Genomic DNA, 19,536 nt, shown 5'->3' with positions numbered 1-19,536 from the left:
ATCCTTTATGCATTTTTTAATAAATCAATCAATCCATTATGTATTTTTTAAGAAATCAATCTACTATGTATTTTTTAACAAATCCCTTATGTATTCTGAATAAAGATCACTTATTCAAGGATAAAAATAGTAAAATTGTTTTTAAAAAATTAAAAGCATTTATTTTATAGGTTCTTTTGGATTAATTTAATTGAACTTATTTTTTAATTAAAGTTGTTTCCTTATAACTTGCGATTTATTTTTTTTTTAATTAAAAATGCAAGTTACTTAATGATTTAGAATTGAAATATTTGGTATATTTATATGATATAAAGTATAATATAATTTAATATAATTTAGAACCATGAAACATGTTGTTCTCAAATGTTAGAGGAGGATTTATTTCAAGAGAATTCAATTCAATTGTCTCTAATAGATGAACCTGACATACAAAATGATGAAGTCAATTGGTTATCGTGTGCTGGTCAGTTAGAAAATATTGTCACAGACTTAAACGAGTGTGCTACCATTTTGTCTAAATTAAAATCTAAGACATTTCCAAATCCTGTGATATTCTTATTGGAAAGCATTCAGGCCATTAGTAGAATAAAATCAAGTTCTAAAGAATTCTTAAAAAATGCAAATATTTTATCGGAACAAATCTCTAAATCACCTGAAAGTTCCAAACCAATTAACAATATTATCGATAACATAATTAATCATGATCCAGGCAGTCGTGATTCGGTTGCTTCAGCATCTCAGCGTCAATACCTTATTGCTTTAGGGCCACAGCCAAAATTAACTAAATATCCAGTTAGTACTACAGTTAACAACATTAAACAGCATAGTTTTAATCCTAAATGATACAATGAATATCCATTATTAGAATATAGTATTGTGACAGATTCTGCATATTGTTTTGTATGTACTTTATATTCAAATGGTCCAGGAAGATGAGGTTTTACCCATGCTGAATCTTATCAAGATTCAGCATGGGTAAAACCTAGTGTTCGTCAATGGCATAAAATGAAAAGTTGTGGAGTTAAAAAATTAGGTAAATTACAAATTAGGTAAAGTGGAGGAAATTTTATGCAATTTGTTCAATTACTCACTAGTCATAATCAATTAATGAAATGCTGGATGGAATAGTCTTCTTTACGATCACATAAAGTTACTTACTTAGGTCCACAATCTCAAAATGAATTTATTGAACTACTAGCTAAAGAAACACGTAACATAATAATAAAAGAGATACATGAAGCAAACATTTATTCAGTATCTGCTGATACTACATCAGATATATCACATCAGGATCGTTTATCAGTATGTGTCCGATATGTTAAAGGAAAAGAACTTTTATCAGTATGTGTCCGATATGTTAAAGTCAAGGAACTTTTGGAAATTGAAAAAGGAAACGATAAAATTGGTTCGGGTACAGCATCACAAATAGTCAACATTTTAGAAAATAATTTATTAAAACCGGAATTAATACCCTTTCAATCCTATGATTTTGCAAGTAATATATCAGGGAAATTTAATGGAACCCATGTTAAACTTTCTGAACTTGTTGGTCACAAAATTATATTTATACCATGCCAAGCCCTTCGGTTGAACACGTTTTTAGAACATAGTTGTGATGCTAGTAGTATAATTGGAAGTACTATTGATTTATTAGAAAATCTTTATGTCTTTTTTTCCTCAAGTAATAAAAGATATGGTTTGCTTAATGAGAAAATTTCCAAAATTCAAAATGTGTTACAATTAAGAAACTTGTCAAAAACCAGGTGGACAGCTCGTGCTGAAAGTGTTAAAGCTGTATGGAATTCATTAGAAGCTCTTGTTGAAAGTCTTGATAAAATTCTATTATTAAACGAATGTTTTGATAAAGGAACAAGATCAAAAGCACTTGCTCTTCGAAAACAAATACTTTCGTTTGATTTTATTGTTTCTATATCTTTCATGAAGAACATTATGTACAAACTAAAGTTTAAATCTTACTGAAACTCTTGAGGCAAAAAATTTATCTATAATTGATGCAATAACTTTAATTGATTTAACAATGAAAATTCTAGCATCAATCAACTATCATGATTATGCAATGAACAATTTCATTAATAGTGCTAAAGAGTTTGCCACCTTACGTGGAATAGACTCTGAAGCTGATTTTCGAAACCATCATCGTAGAAAATTAGCTCCTAAACGATTCGATTGTAATTCTACAACACAAACAGAATTTACAATGAATTTATTTTACAGAAAAGAGTTTAAAATAGTTCTTGATACCATTTTTAAACTAACAAATGAAAATTTAAAAACATGTATTTCTTCTATTGAACAATTATATCTATTGTTTTCTGAACCATTTAATAAACTTAATATTTCTTTGGTTAATGTGCAAAAATCTATTTCAACATTTCCACCAGCCAGTCAAGGTGCAAATCTTCAAGATTATGACTTAGTTCAAACAGAACTAGAAATATTATTTAATAAGTTAAAAGAAGACGAAACATCATTTAATTCCTTAATGGAAAAATCAGAAGAAGTAAAGCACATTTTACCATGTGCTAATCAAATTTGTCGTTTAGCCTCGACTTCTCCAGTCACTGTTGCAACAAATGAAAGAACATTCAGTAAACTAAAATTGATAAAAACGCATCTTAGATCAACAATAGCTGACGAGAGATTGAATTCTTTAGTGTTATTGGGTGTAGAAAAAGATATTGTTGACCAGTTGGATATAAATAAAATAGCACATCAATGTTCGATTTTAAAAAACTGGCGTATAAAAATTTAACAAGTTTATACAATTTATTATAAAATTTTATTGCTAACGTCAAGAAATATTGTTTAGATATATAATTTTAATAATCTTCTTTTAATAAATAGTATTACAGTATTAAAACTGTATTTTGATATCGTAATATACGCCCATTTCATAAATGATAGTTATTACTCCAATGCTCAGTAGGCCAGAATATTTTTTCCGTGGTCAAAAGTCCCAAAAAAGTGAATTCTTCAAACATTTTCTTTCTTTTATTATTAAAACATAAATACTTTACTCTATTCAAAAATATTTGGCATTGTATATTTATAATTTTTTGACCAACAAGTTCAGAAAGTTTAACATGGGTTCCATTAAATTTCCCTGAAATTATATAACTTGCCTTAGGCGAGCTCGCTATAACCATTCATAATGGTTATAAAAATGTCAAATTTTCGCTTATTTTATTTAAAAACTTATCCTCAAAATCTACGTAACTGTACAATGCATTGTACAGTTACGTAGATTTTAAAATAAGTTTTTTTGAAAAAAAAGGCGAAAATTTTTTATTTTTAAAACCATTACAAATAGTTGATGAATAGTTTTGAGTGTTGTGTTAATGTACAGTGTACATTAACACAACACTCAAAACAACGAATCGATGCATGTCATTACGATAACCCAAGCTCTAAACTTTGCAAATCCGTTAGACGGATCAGAGCTTTATCTAAGTTGTTCAATGACCTAGGAGTACAGAATTTAGAGGGTCAGAGACCCCAAAACCTAAAAAGTAGGTGTATTTAAAAAAAGGCCCAGTATTTCACTGTTTTCGAGCGTTACAAATTTTTTTTTGAGTTGGCATTTACAGGAGTTTCCCCCCCCCCCCCTAATAATTTGGGTCGGGACGGCCCAGATGCTAATGATTATAAAAATTGCTAAAACTTTTTAATCTGAGAATATATTTTAAAGATTACTAATTTCAAAGTCATTATTTGCAATATTTATTTTTTATTACAAATTTTGAATTTTAGTTGCATCTTTGTCTTCAACGAATCGTAATTTTACCAATTATTACTTTTTAATATGTGTATATATTTATGATTTAGAAATGTTTCTGAATGATTATTGAATTTATGTTTCTATTTAAATACACTATTTAATGCATTAGTATTGTGTTATCCCTCAAAGTGCAGTAGAACGAAATCTTTACTCTCGTTAACATTTTTTAAGGTATCATTGATTAATACGTTGTTCATAGTAGTTATTAATATTATTTAGTATTAATATTATTCAGTCTATCACTTTCACAATTAATTATTTTATATTAAATTTTTTATTAAATTGTTTTATATAAAGTTGTTTTATATTTAATTGTTTTATATTACATTTTAAAGCAGAACAGCTTTGACGATTGTTAAATTTGTAACTTACTGTTGACAATTTCAAATTATTTTGTGTACAATTTTTTTGTTATTTTTAGTCGAATCTACACAGTCTATCACTGGTAAGTTTGTATCAGTTTGTATATGTTAATGATTATAGAATATAGAATATTTTAAATGTTGTTAAATGTGAAGAGTATTTTGCATACTTATTTACTATTCTTGTTTTAGTTTATTTAAACTGTTTGTTTGACCTTGTTAATAGTTATTTGGTTTTAAATTAGTTTACCTTATGTTTAAAGTTTCTAAAAATTATATATATATATATATTTTTTGCAACAATTGTTGTTATACATTTCAAAAACAAATAATATTTACATGTCTCTAGTTTATATAAATGTCCACCACAAATATTTACAATATCTAAAGAGCGTTAACAATGCTGTTTTACGCATGCGCGTTTGACATTTTAACTCATGCGAGTTAGAATAATAAACTAAAAAATTCGTGGTTTATAATATAAAGTGCTGGCTATTAACCCATGCATTTAAAAAATATACGCAAGTCCGTCGCACCACAGGGCTACTAGGGACTTACTTGTCGTTGTCGTTTAAAATATACATTATTTATTGAAAATATATATTAACATATATTAGTAGTACTATGTAGTTGTAAGGAAACTCGCAGAAGACTAAGAAAAGTCTTTTCATCGAGAACCTTTAAAATACAAAATAAACTAAAAATTTAAAGAGTAAAGACACACATTAGTGTTTATATATAGTGTATATATATATAGTGTATATATATATATATATATATATATATATATATATATATATATATATATATATATATATATATATATATATATATATACACTATATATAGTATATATATATATATATATATATATATATATATATATATATATATATATATATATATATATACACTATATATAGTATATATATATATATACACTATATATAGTATATATATATGTATACTGTTGGAGATATATATATATATATATATATACTATATATAGTGTATATATATATATATATATATACACTATATATAGTATATATATATATATATACACTATATATAGTATATATATATATATACACTATATATAGTATATATATATGTATACTGTTGGAAATACAACTCTCAAAGAAAAATTTTTTTTTTTACAATATCACTTTGATTCCAGTAAATATCGGATTATGTATATTTGACGCCAGATGCCGACTTTACATTGACTTGTATTTTCCATAAGGGTTTTATATTTTTCAATAATATGGCTGATGATTGCTGAAAGGCATGAAACTTTAAGCTCCATTATAAAGTTTTAATTTTTCATTTAAATTATTATATATATATATATATATATATATATATATATATATATATATATATATATATATATATATATATATATATATATATATATATATATATATATATATAGTATGTATATATATATATATATATATATATATATATATACACAGATATATATAGAGCCGGCGCCATAGTATTTGGCACCCTAGGCGAATCTGCCAAACTGCGCCCCCTCCCTAACTTACTTTCACAAAGGAATGCTTAAGTTATGTTATTACATTTTGTATTTACAATCGGAAAAATATATACATACATAATCTTTAAAAAACGTATATTCGTGTAACTTTATAATATATAAATAAATAATTCTAAAACTTCACTTTTCGCGCTTTTGTTTTTGCAAATGTAGAAACGAGTTCCGTCAGTTCAATGTTTCTAGCAATATCATGTTCACTTGACAGAGTAGCTAATCCAGCAAGTCTTTTTTGCTGCATAGACGTTCTCAAAAATGTTTTTATCAGTTTGAGTTTTGAGAAGCTTCGCTCACCGCTAGCCACGGAAACTAGTCAAGAGATTCTTAATGCTATAACAGTGTTAGGAACACAATCTGTTAGATTATTTTTTAATATAAAATTTAGTAAATCTAGTGGCAATGTACACCTTGCAAACGTTCTAAAATTTTCTATAAATGAGTATTGAAAAGTTTACATTGTATTAATTACAACAAAATGTCATTCTGAATAAAAAGTTTAAGAAGAAAAAAAAAATCGCAATAAAACAACGTATCAAAGTTAGTTCTTTTGTTTTATTTGACGCAATTTGACTTTAGTTTTATTTGACAAGATTTAAAAGAGTACTTTTTTAAATCTCCTAAATTTAATTCAAAAGAGAATTTAAAAAGATTTTGGCAATGTTTTCAATATATTAATTTTTTATGCAGCAAGTTTTAGTGCCGCCATAGAAAATTTGCCTCCCTAGGTGGCCGCCTAGTTCGTCTATTGGTTAAACTGGCATATTAATGCATTTTTTTTAAAGCTGAGAATAACTGTATTTAAGCACAGGACTTTAAGAAAGACTTTTTTGGGAGTTTCAAAGATCAGAGGTTGAAACCAAAAAGTTAAAATCAGTTATTGATAGCAAGATAACTAATATTAATTCAATTCATTCAACTTTATACAACAATAATGGAATGACGCTATGGTTGTATTTTAACTGTGGTAAAGGTAAAAAGGTTCAGTTTTCAGGATCAGAATTTATTTCGGGTTTAACAGAGATACCTTTTGAAGGTGGGGATATTTTAGAGCAAAAATAAATAAATAAAAAAGGAAAGATAGATGTCTTAGTACGGGTGTATTGAGTCGACATGTCTTATGTTTTTTGATACTGAAGCTGACCTCCAAACCCACCAGAATAAAAATGAATACACCGCCCAGAACGTACATACATCAAAAGATTCAATTTCAATACATCATGTTGACTTTTTTATTGTATAAATAAGAATAAACTTCATCGTTTTCAAAGCAGGTGATTTTTGAGACATGACTTTTAGACTAAGTTCAAGCTTTAAAAGAGTCTGACTTTTCTAGTGAATCAAACATAATGTTTTTTTTTTAAATCTATATCATTTTTATATAAGTCTAAATTAACTAGAGAATCCCTGCTCAAAAGTACAGAATTTGAGTTGCCAAACACCTCTAGGGTCGTTTTGAGTAATCGGAAAAGTTTGTTGGAGACATGTTAAAAGTTCAGTTTTTTTAAAATTTGTTTAAAAATTGATGTTACATTTTCTCATAAAAATTTAGCATTTCTTTTTATTTCAATCAACTTTTTTTCTTCTTGTTACATCATAAAAAACTTTGAAAAATGACTTAGTGAACATATTTTAAAACTGTAAATCTCAATAACTTTTGAACCGCTTCAAACTATGGTCTCAAACTTTCTAGGTTTTTTTCTGAAATAATTTGAATCTATTTATGAAAATTTGAAAAAATCCGCAAACCCGACTAAATTTAAGTTGCAGATTCTTGAGTCTCATTCTTATAAAAAACGACTCTTAAAATTTCTTTGAAAGGACTGATGTTACTAAATATAAAAAATGCAAAAAAATAACTTGATGATGAAATATTTCGAATCTTCTTAATCTTCTAAAGGAAGTGCAAGTGCTTGTTTTCTTGGAATATGAGAAAATCAATGATGCTTAACAGACTGGGATAAGACCTCGCTTGTTAATGATAATGATTGTTCAGATAACGAATACATTAGTACACTCAAACGTGGTAATGTTACCACTCCTGAATCATATTTTTAACCTTAAACATCTGGTTAATTAAATATTGCTAAAATTTCTAAAACTTATTGTGTTGTTAGTCAACGGCTCCCAGATACCATTTTGATGATGTAAAGATACATTAGCTAGTTGTTTGTGAACAATTTATCTTTAATATAGTGGATAGTGGGTATTTATATGAAATAATAAAACAAGTAAAGAAAAGAAAATAAAACCTTGTTTCATCAAACTTTCTTTCTCGAGATTATATAAATTCTTAAACTATATAAATTCATCAGTGACCATGTGATCCAAATTATTGACAATAAGAAGGTTGAACTTGGAGGTTGCATCTTTTCTACTGACATCTGGATGACATCAAATGACTTTACTTTCTTACTTATTTCATTACAAAACTTTTTCTTAGCTTAAACAACTTTTTGTTAAACATGATCCTTTTCCTTAATATTGTTGAAAAACTAGATTAATTAATAAAATGCTAGAATTTGGGGAAGAAAAAACGTCGAGTAAAGTTAAAATTGTGATGCCCATTGTTAACAGAGCTAATATCATCGAAAATATATAGATCTCTTGCATGTGCCAAAAATTTAACTGAAAATCTTCTCGGTAGATTTCAAAAACTTTTTCCTGGTTTTGATCATAATGTACCACATAATATTTATATATTCAATAGCACATTTTTTTGATCTAAGACAAAGCAAGTATTTTCGCACTTGACGAGAAAAGATACAAAAATGTCAAGGGCACTGCTACTTAAGTTATAATAGATGCCGAGGAGATGCAAGCCAAAGTGTTACCAACATTGAAAACTTTACACAACCAGTACAGTAAAAGAGCTATATGATAAAAATAAAAATAAAAAAACAATGAGAAATATTGTTCCTTAACTTGCCAGCTACAAGGGAGCACAATGTTTACGAATGATTTGTAGATGACAACACAAATAGAACAGCTAAGGCGCACTGGTTAATGCTTTGACTTCGAACCAAGAGGTTCAAGGTTCAATGCTTGCTCCGGCCAGATTGTAAAAGAAAGAAGTGCGAACAAATACATTGGTAAGAAAGGAGGTGCAAACTAGTTAAAGGCTCTTCTGCGGTGCTTTAGGATAAGTCCTTAAGGACTTCTTGGAGCACACTCATAACTATAAAAAATAAAAAACAACAAAAAAACAAACAACCGCAGATATCATTAAATATTGGATGAAATTAAATATCAAATAAAAGACTTTCTTATTTCAGTAGACTAGCATGGAAGAAGTCAAGCATTGACAACATTAAAGTAGCGGTTTTTATGACAGAAAATATGAAAAAGTTGTAAAACATCACATAGCCTGGGCATGAAGAAGAAAAAGATGAAAATTTCTCCAGTTTGTTTGTTTAAAGATTATTTATTTGTTAAACAATTAAACGATGGCGAACATTATTACATGTTACACAAATAAACGATGACAAACATTATTACATGTTAAACAAATATACGCTAAACATTTATTTAGTGAGCAAATATTATTTGTTAAGTAATTTTAATTACTTAACAAATAATATTTATAAATAAATTAAATAAATCACGTCCCTGGTAGTACCAGGGTTTAGCTTTAGTGTTTAGCTTGTTTTGCGCGCAGTGGCCTCGTTCGTCAAGGTTAATATTTAGAACTTTTTATACGACTCCAAATAAATAAAAACAATTGCTTTTTAAATGAAAGAAAGATTTTCATTGTTAATCAGAAGTTTGAAAAAGACTTAGGCGTATTTTATTTATTAAAATAGTTTTTTTTTTTCACTTTTAAACAAATCGCTATATAAATTTTTAACGTTGCAGTTATTTAAATAAAAATAACATTTAACTAGATATTCTTACGATTCAACTTAATAACTCCAACAATTTAACTCAATATCCGGACAATACAAATCAAGTTTACTCTAGAAAAAAAATCGACCTAATAGTATAATTTTGATTGTCATATAATACAAAATATTGATATAATACAAAATCGAATTTAACTAATATAAAAAATATAATACTAATAAAGTTATATATGTAATGAAATAAATAAAAATGTTTTTATATATTCTAGCAATATTGTTATTCAATTAAAGCTCATACTGTTATGCAATTTCAGTTGATATTGCTATGTAACAACAAAATAATAGCAAAAATTGGAACAATGAAATAAACTCTACAATATTAAATTAGGGACATCTTTTGGTTTATAAGATATAGTGCTAAAGATTCTTTTATCGCAATTCCATTCGTTATTTTTCGATTAAAAAATTCCATTCGTTAATTCGATTATAAAAAGAACAATAAAACAAAGATCCTCTGAAATGTTGCGACAAAAACAAACAACAAACGCAAATGTTCCCGATCATTCTAAAAAATAAAAACAAAATGTACGTTTGTAATATTTTGAATGCAATCACATCAAAACCGAGGGTTTTATTTAGAAAAGCTTTGCATAGATTTTGAAAAAAAAATTATTCAGCGGGATCCCTGATTCCAGAAAGATTTTTTTCTACGCATTTAATTAAATAAATTTATATTATTAAAAACTCCAGCTGGAGAGTAACTATATTTATTAAACAACATATAAGTATTAAATTTAATTTAAAAAAACTTTAATAATACCCAGTTGGCACGGTACGTTTTTAAAACGTTTTTTAGACGTTTTTATAAGGTTTAAACCTAATAAAAACTTCCAAAGAACGTTTTAAAAACGTACTGTGCCCACTGGGTATAGTTTAGTAAAATCACTATTAAATTCATTTCAGCAATGTGCAAAAACCGCTCGAATTAAGGTATTTTAAAGCTATAACTTGCGCAACTGAACGAAACTTGCGCAACTAAACAAAATCTTTTGCGATTATACTATCTATTATAGTAAGTATTGCTAAAAATAAGTATTACATTTATTCTTTTCTTTTTTTACATTAAATTTACATAAAACCATCCACTTATCATATTTGGTAGGTATTTCTAAGATTCTAAGTCTTTCATATTTAATTAATAATTAAGGTAATTTCATTATATTTGCCTCTGGATATGCTCTTTAAATTTTTTTCTTCTTATAAGAGACTTTATTTATCGTTATATTATCAAATAGTAAAAGATTTCAGATATTAGCTGTGATCATTTTTAATAACTTTTAAAAAGAATTAAAGAAATTCCAAAATTTGCGAGTCAGCTGGATGAATTGACAGGTATTACAAATTTAATTCAATTATTAGTTTATGTTTGATATAGTGGTGTTATGATACAGTATTGTTTTTATGCTTGATACATGTTAATACAGATACCTTTAATATGTATGAAGATTTACTGTTTTGCAGGCTGATAAAAAGTTATACAACAGGCGAAGAGATTTTAAAACGATTTAATAAATTTTTATTAAAGGCGAAGAGATTTTAAAACGATTTAATAAAAAGAAGAATTATTGGACTGAAATAAATGTATTCGCGTATGTTCTGAAGGTGCGGCAGCGATAAAAGGATATCGTGTCGGGTTTCTAGCAAAAGGTAAATCTACTACAAAAAGGACATATCATGTAAATTAATGGTATCATTCATCATATATACTAATTGTATCATTCATTATGTATACCAATTGTATCATTCAACGAGAGGTGTTACCAGATTTTAATTTGATCTTAAATGGTGCCATACGTAGGGGAGAGTGGGGTAATGGCGAACGCGGGGTAACTCCGAACATGGTCAAAACAGCATTGTAAAAAAATAAATTCGACAATTTTTTTTTACCTGCTGATAAGGGATCCTATGCTCAGTTCCAGACGTGCAGTAGTGTAATGAAGCTGCGGATGTTGTTTACTATGATTTGATTTTAACTTTTTCTGATAATTTTATGCAACTTTTTTCTTGAGTAACACTCTGTTGGAGCTTCTATGGCAATAAAGCCACTCCTATTTTGTTGTTGTTGTTGCATAATACAATTTTTAGACTTAGTTATTCCTATTAGCATTTTATTCATTATTACACAGCAGTGTTTGTGATTGCCCCCCGATGTGTTCGGAATTACCCCACGTAGGTAGGGTAATTCCGAACACCAAGAGTTTTATTTTTGCCTTAAATTTTTATTTTTATAATAAGATTTTTAAAAATTGCTTTTGAGGGTTTGTGACTGAGTAGTTAAACTAATTGATAAGCAATAAATATGATCAATTTTGTATAACTGGTGTCTTTAATTCGCATTCCCGCTTAGGTGTTCGCCAATACCCCACTCTCCCCTATTATAAAATTTAGAAAATGCTGTGCTCTTAATAGTCGTTTGTTTGCAAATTTATGTAATTTATGTAAGGAGTAAAGTAAAGTGATTGTCAAGAAGACGAGCCTTAAAACGAGTAATAGTGTTGAACACCTTTTAAGAATGATATTTTTTTATCAGAAACAAAAGTCCAATATTTAAAATCTTGTCCACAATAAAATTTGGGTTTACAAATTGTATTTTTTGTCAGACATATTCGAGAGTTCGAGAAACTAAATGAACTGAATATGCACCTTTTTTTTTAAACATCTTCGCTTCCAAAAAGGCTGCATGCAACCACTAATTAGAGTTGGAATTTACAGGAAGAGAAAAGATGAAGATTGTAGAGCAAGATAACGATTGACGATGATCTATGCGATTTAATTGCAATGATCTATGCGATCATCGCATTAAATTGCGATAGAAAATTTATTTTGCGATAAAAAAATTTTGAATTGCGATAAAAAATTCATTTTAAAACATGTTTAATAAACTCAATTAGTTGAATTAAAGTCGATTATAAAGATGTGCAAAAGATAAATTTAATTTTTATTGATACAAAAGATAAATCTGGTATTAATCAAAATTATGAGAGTTTCAGTGCACTAAAAAAATAAACTCCTTCTGAATGCAAATGATTTCCACCCCACCCCCTTTTTCAGAGAAGTTTTCTACACGTACCCATTCTTTTCGGGTCCTTTGAAATTTTTAAGTGTAAAAAGGGGTTTTGAACCAAAATGTTTGGGAAACACTGGTTTAAACCATAATGCAACAGCAATTTTTAGTAATTAGAATACTGACTTTGGTTAAAAGTTAAAAGATTCATGATTTAACGACTTTCTAGCCATAAACATGACATTGGTTAAGAAAACAGCAAAAAAAAGTATACTTATATTTTATTAAGTTAAAATAAAAATCAACTGCTGTTTTTGTTTTGGTGTAAAATGGTGAATCATAGAATTAGTATATTAAGTAGTTATAGTTCTATCAGAAAATTATGAAACGACGTATAATATACGTATAAACGACGTATAATATCAACTTTTTTTCGCTTAAGGTAGCATACTAATAAATGAAATACTGATTTTAGAATAAAATGTCAAAATTTGGATTTATTTTTTTATCAAATTTTATCCTCTTTTATTTGATATATCCGTCTTGTATTATTTGATAATATAAAAAATTTAAAATTTGCATTTTTCAAGAGTTATTAGAAATTTTTTAACTTAGCAACACTTTAGCAACAAAACTGAAACCCTTTTTTAATCTTTTAAATCTTTTAAAGAGGCTTTTTTTGAATGCCATCATAAAGTCCAGAGTTTCAAAAAGTTCAAGACAAGTTTATTTAAGATAAGTTCTTAAAAATCACCTCACAAAGTTATTTAATTTTAGGCATATTTTAGACATTTTTTCCGCCTTTATAGATGAAAATTTTTTAATTAAAGAAGTGCTTTTTAGTAGTGCCTAAAAGTCTTTGAAAAAGATACAACAACAAGCGATTAAACACGTTTCTAACAAATTGATAGTAATTGCGGTTCCCATCTTGGATAAGATTTTTTCACCTTTAGTTTTGCTATTTTTTCATCTTTAATTTTGCTTTGACTATTTCACAAATTTTTGGTTATTAATTATCTAACACCGTATTATGGGCATTTTGATGGTGGTTTGATATTTGAACATCCGGTGTATGGGACATGTTTAAGTTCAGCAATCTAAATTTTTTTGTGCGAGCACTTACCCATTTTTTCAAATTAAAGGTGAAGAGATTTTCTAATAACTGTCAGGAATATTTATTTTGCATTTACATTTATTTTGCGTATATAACAACTCGATATTTTTATTAGTAAAAAAAGTAATCTATTCGTGGAAATTACTTTACTTGTAATAAAGAGTGAATCGACACATGTTATTAAAAGTTTAGTCGTGTTTATACGGTAAATAATGGACTTATCAACGCTATATTTCAGTCATTCGTAAATTTTATGCTGACTTAAATCACTTTGCCCTTTTAAAAATTTATAAAGACCTTCTCCAGCTTCTACACATTACTTGTACCGGTATGACAAAAATTTACATGCAGTTTTGATATCCTTGATGACAGTTTCTCTGATCGTTATTAACAAAGAGAGTAAATGTTTTATTAAAAAGAGTATAAGTCAACAGTCACACCTTGACGACTTTATTATTTGTTCTTATTAGATAGTACTATAAAAGTGAATAGGATTGGCATCCTTCAATATCTTTGTTTTGTCTATATACCCTTTTCTTAAGTTTCTTTTCAATTTTTTCTGTCTTTTTTAGCACATTAGATGACTGTTTACAATGAATCAAAGCTCAATGATGGTCACTTTTTAATGCATTCAAACAATCAAAACATTTCAAATACCATTGAAATACCATTCAAACATCATTGAAACTTATGATGGCAGAGCAAACACCAATTGTAAGTCCATTTCAACTACAATAAGTAGATTTAGGAAAATAATTTTTTTTTTAGTTATGCGAAGTGCATATGAAACATTTGTAAACAAATTAGGAATGAACTGCATCAGAAATAACTTGCAATAAAGGTGTTATAGTTCCATAACAAGGTTGCTAAGGGCGTTGCTAAGAGTAAAAATCCATAACAACATTAAGATAAATTGAAATATCATCAATTTTTTATTTATTTTTTTCAAATTTCGATGACAAATTCAAGTTCTGTGATAAACTTTGATCTTAAAGCAATTATAACAGTAACCTTAAAACAATTTAAAACAATTAAAACAATTTAAAACTAAACTTAGGCAAATTCTTTTACTAAACAACAATAAATTTCTTCTAAGGCGTTAAATAAGAGTATTCTTACGATTTGATTTATATAATTATGAATATATTTGTTAATTTTATAAATACACATATAAAAAAAAAATTATATTGTAAACTTTTACACGATTTAATTTTATCATTTGTTTATTACCGAGGATGTAAAAAAAGTATCTGTTTGGTTTAAAAAAAAGTATCTGTTTGGTTTAAACAAAATAGATTGTCTCTAAATATAGAAAAAACTAAATGGACACTTTTTTATCCACCTTCAAAAAAACAGAAACTGCCTCATATTATGCCAGACCTTTTAATTGATAATATAATAATAAAAATAGAAAAAGATACTAAGTTTCTTGGAGTATATATTGATGAAAATCTATCTTGGAGAAATTATATTTATAATACCTCCAATAAATGCATCGGAATTCTATATTATGTAAACACCAGTTAACACAATTGTATTATTTACTTATACATTGTCATATAAACTACGCAAATATTATATGGGGAAGCACTCATAGAACATAGCTAAAATCTCTTCACCTTCATCAGAAACGCGCAGCTCGCGCAATAAATTTTAAAAATCGGTTTTTTCATACGAAGCAACTTTTTAAAGAAACGAATATTTTAAATGTATATCAACAAAATGTCTTTAATATTTTATGTTTTATGTTTAAATGTAGAGAAAACTTGTTGCAAAACGTATTACAAAATCTTTATTGTATGAAACCTAAAAACAAACATAATCTTCAAATTAATAATAATCTTATTGCCCCTTTTTGCAAAAAAAGCAAAGACCAGTTTTTTGTTTCTTATCGAGGTCCTTATTTCTGGAACAGAATAGTCTTACCAAATTTTGATTTTTTGACCCAAATGACTTTTTATTTATTCAAACAAAAACTTAAAAAAATTATATTTTTAATTGAAAATATCTTGGTTTATTTTAAATTGTTTTTTGTTTGTTTGTTTGTTGTTGTTCTTTTTTGTATATTATTTTTTTAAACAAGTTATCTTGGCTTTTTAACACTTTATCTTGGTTTTTAGATGTTTTTGCATAAAGGCGTATTATTATTACACTAATGACATTGTATTTTTATTAAAAATTAACCATATATTGTAAAGGGCTTTATGACAAGATCCTCATGATCTTCTAGAAGTCCTGTCATTACTAATGTAAAAATTGTAAAATATAATTGGTTATTGTAATATTTTTAAATAGCAAAATATTTAAATATATATATATATACATATATATATATATATATATATATATATATATATATATATATATATATATATATATATATATATATATATATATATGTATATATATAAATATATATATATATATTTTTATATATATATATATATATATATACATAAATATATATATATATATATATATATATATATATATATATATATATATAATATATATATATATATATTTATATATATATATAATGGAAAAAGGTATGCCAAGCAAAAAAGACACTAATTGAATTTTTGAAATTTGAAAAAAGATTTACTTCTTTAAAATAAATATCATATAAATGATAATAAAGCACTAGAGGCCTTTCACTATTTTCATCAGTAGTGCTATGTTTAATGCTTTTGTCAAGATTTTTATAACTGTAGAAAGTTAGATAATAGAAATATTTAATTGCTATATTGTAACTATGACTTACCATTGTAACATTTTTTTAAAAGGAAGTCTCAATTAAATGTGTCATGTTTTTGTTTATGTAAATGACTTTCATGTGACAACAAACATTTTTCACCTTTTAATTCAAGGAAAACAAAGAGTTGGAAAAAAAGAAAAGAAAACAAAATATCTATATACAGGCGCGGATTCAGCTTTTTTTGATGTTTAAGATAGCTAACTTCCTAACATGGAACAAACTCCGAAAATTTATATGTTTATATTTTTGTCAAATAAGAATGGTTTGCAAAAAATTGCGATGATTGGAGCCTGGGAACGAAAAAGCCCTTAAATTTTGGCCACAACTGCCTCAAACAAGAGAGCAATAAGTTCGTAAAATATTTTCTGTACCATTCTTAAATAAATTTATATTCATCGATAAATTCTAAATTTCATACAATAATCTCTTAGCGTTCAAAAAATATGACCTTATAAAATTTGTAACCCCCTCAAATTGAGGGGGTTCAAACTTTGTGTAGCCATAATTATACAATAAAGTATATTTTATTATAAAATTTTTTTACAATAAAGAAAGTAAAAGCTATTCTTTAAAACTATATCTTTAAATGTAAACTTGGCTACATAAAATCTGATTCCTTTTTATTCACACTAGAAAACCATTTGTAGAAAAAATTGAGAAAGCATCTCTAAATCATAATTTTTTTTTGAATTAACACAATTACAACAACTTTGAATTAACACTTGTCTTTATAACATCAATTATTTTTTTGTAAAAGACCATTAGAAAATTCTTCTTGTATAATAACTTGCATAATTTACTATAAATTTATTAGACACTAAGATTTTCAACACTACTGGTAAGTTTTTTAAAATCTGGTTTCAAGCTTGTAGTTGATATTCTAAGCAACTGTAACAAATGTTCACTAGTTAGATTGGCATGATACTTTGATTTAACAAATTTCATAGTCGAAAATAAAGATTCACATGTTTATGTTGAACCAAAAATTGAAATAAGTTTTATACTAATCCTTTTTAGTTGAGGATACTTAACTTCAGGAACCATTTTCCAAAAATCCAATAAAGTTATTATTTTATGCAGTATATGAATATTTTGATCTTCTTGGAGATCTAGTAACTCCATTTCAAATTGAGATGTTTCTTCAAGTATATTTTCTGGTATTGGACAACCATAACTAATAATATCAATTAAAAAAGGTTCACTAAAAATGCTAATGATGATTTAAGAGCATACAAATCTTTAAACCTGTTTTGAAAGTCTTCGAATAAATTCTGTAGTTTTTCCCGGTATGATTCAATCTTATGATCATCACACTGAATCTTAGGATTAGGATTATGAACCATCTTCTTCATTTGAGGAAAATGATTAAAAGTTTTTTAGGTAAGATCTTTCTGAAATAGAGCAACTTTTTTTTTAAAACTAAATATAGTCTGAGCAAGATCAGATATATTTTTCCTTTTACCTGAAGCGACAAATCAGATTTTGTAAACGTTGCACTACATCAATTAAAAATAAAAGATCTTGCAAAAAATTCACATAGTCAAAGATTTCAAATGTCTTCTGCTTTTCAAACAAAAAACATTTAATTGGTTCTAATAGTTCTACAAACCTATAAAGAACATCACTACTTGAAAGCCACCTTACAGCACAGTAAAACGACAAGTCACTTGGTTTGTCAGCAAGTCCCAATTCACTAATGAAATTTTTAAACTGTCTGTGATTTTTTGCATTAGACCAAATATAGTTTACAATCTCCTGCACTGATTTAAAAACAATTGGAAAATTAAAATGTTTTGCTGCTAAATGTTCTTGACACAATGAACTGGGATAAACTCTGGATATGTAGATCACTATTTAGTAAACCCATAAGCCTAATGTGTTTTCCAACCATTGCTGTTGCACCATCTGTAGCAACAATAACAAGCTTGTTCTTAGCATTGGCTTTCACCAGAACAGTGTCAAGGGCTTCCTTTAAATCAATTCCACGTTGTGTTTTTTAGCTCTACTAAATCTAGCAACTCTTCTTTCACAAGCACATTTGATGCTACATATCAAACAAAAACTGCCATTAGAGGTTTATCTTGAATATCTGTTGATTCATCTAATGCTAAACTGAATGCTTCCCAATTTTTTAGATCATTTAACAAATGCTGTTCAACTTTGACACTAATCTCAGATATTCTTCTTTCAGTTGTATGTCGAGAAACAGAAATATTTGAAATTAGCCTTTGAATTTTGCTATTATTAGGATCTAAAACTAGGATCACATCAAAAAGATTTTGTTTTACAAACTCTCCATCGGTGTAAGGATGTTTACTTTTTGCAATGTTCCATGCTATAATAAAACTTGCTTCTGTTGTAATATTTGATTCTTTGCTGGAAGATGAAATATTTATTTGTTGATTTTTAAACATTGTTTTAAGCAACTCGATTTTATTTTTGCTATGACATGAATTTACTGGGTATTCTTCAGAAAAACACATGTTTTGTTTCATAGTGACGTTTAACATTACATGTCTTATTATGAGCTAGTTCAATATTGCAAATTAAACACATAGGTTTATTTTCTTTTTCAATAAATGCGTATTTTTCTGTCCAATCACCATGAAATGATCTGTTCTCATCTTCAATTTTTCTTTTCTTACTTTTATTGTGAAGTGCTTTATTGTCACCTTTTGCTATATCCATTTTTCAATCAATATGTCTTCCGGCTATGTATAATTTAAGATTTTATTATCAGTATATCAAAATTTTTTTGAAAAAGAGCCCCATGCGGCTCGCGAGCCGCAATGACGTTTTAAGAGCCCATTCAGCTCGCGAGCGGCGATTTGGCCAGCCCTGCTATTGATCAAGGTTTCATTTCGAACTCTGGGCTTATTTTGGGTTATCGTTAAAGGAAGGAGGCAAAAACTTTTTTTGTAAAATCCGCTTCCGCGATTCATTGTGAAAAAACCGTGAGTCTTTTTAAGGCACATATAACTCTTTTAATTAAGATAATTAAAAAAAAAGAAAGTTTTATTTGAATAATGATTTCAT

The 19,536-nt window shown here is 27.0% G+C and overlaps 1 protein-coding gene across 1 annotated transcript; it reads right to left on the bottom strand.

The window, feature by feature from the left end:
• Positions 1-17,469: 17,469 nt before the first annotated feature.
• LOC136086982 (protein FAM200A-like) lies at positions 17,470-18,914 on the bottom strand. The gene is made up of 4 exons (XM_065809484.1): positions 18,558-18,914; positions 18,364-18,469; positions 17,963-18,260; positions 17,470-17,674 (listed from the first exon to the last, which is right to left on the bottom strand). Exons 1-4 carry the CDS (start codon positions 18,912-18,914, stop codon positions 17,470-17,472), a joined length of 966 nt encoding a protein of 321 aa, XP_065665556.1.
• Between the last annotated feature and the right edge of the window lie 622 nt (positions 18,915-19,536).

The sequence above is a fragment of the Hydra vulgaris genome, chromosome 11 (genome assembly GCF_038396675.1).
Source record: "Hydra vulgaris chromosome 11, alternate assembly HydraT2T_AEP".
Lineage (NCBI taxonomy): Eukaryota > Metazoa > Cnidaria > Hydrozoa > Anthoathecata > Hydridae > Hydra > Hydra vulgaris.
Note: the sequence above shows the minus strand (reverse complement) of the source record. Positions and strands in the feature narration are given on the sequence as shown.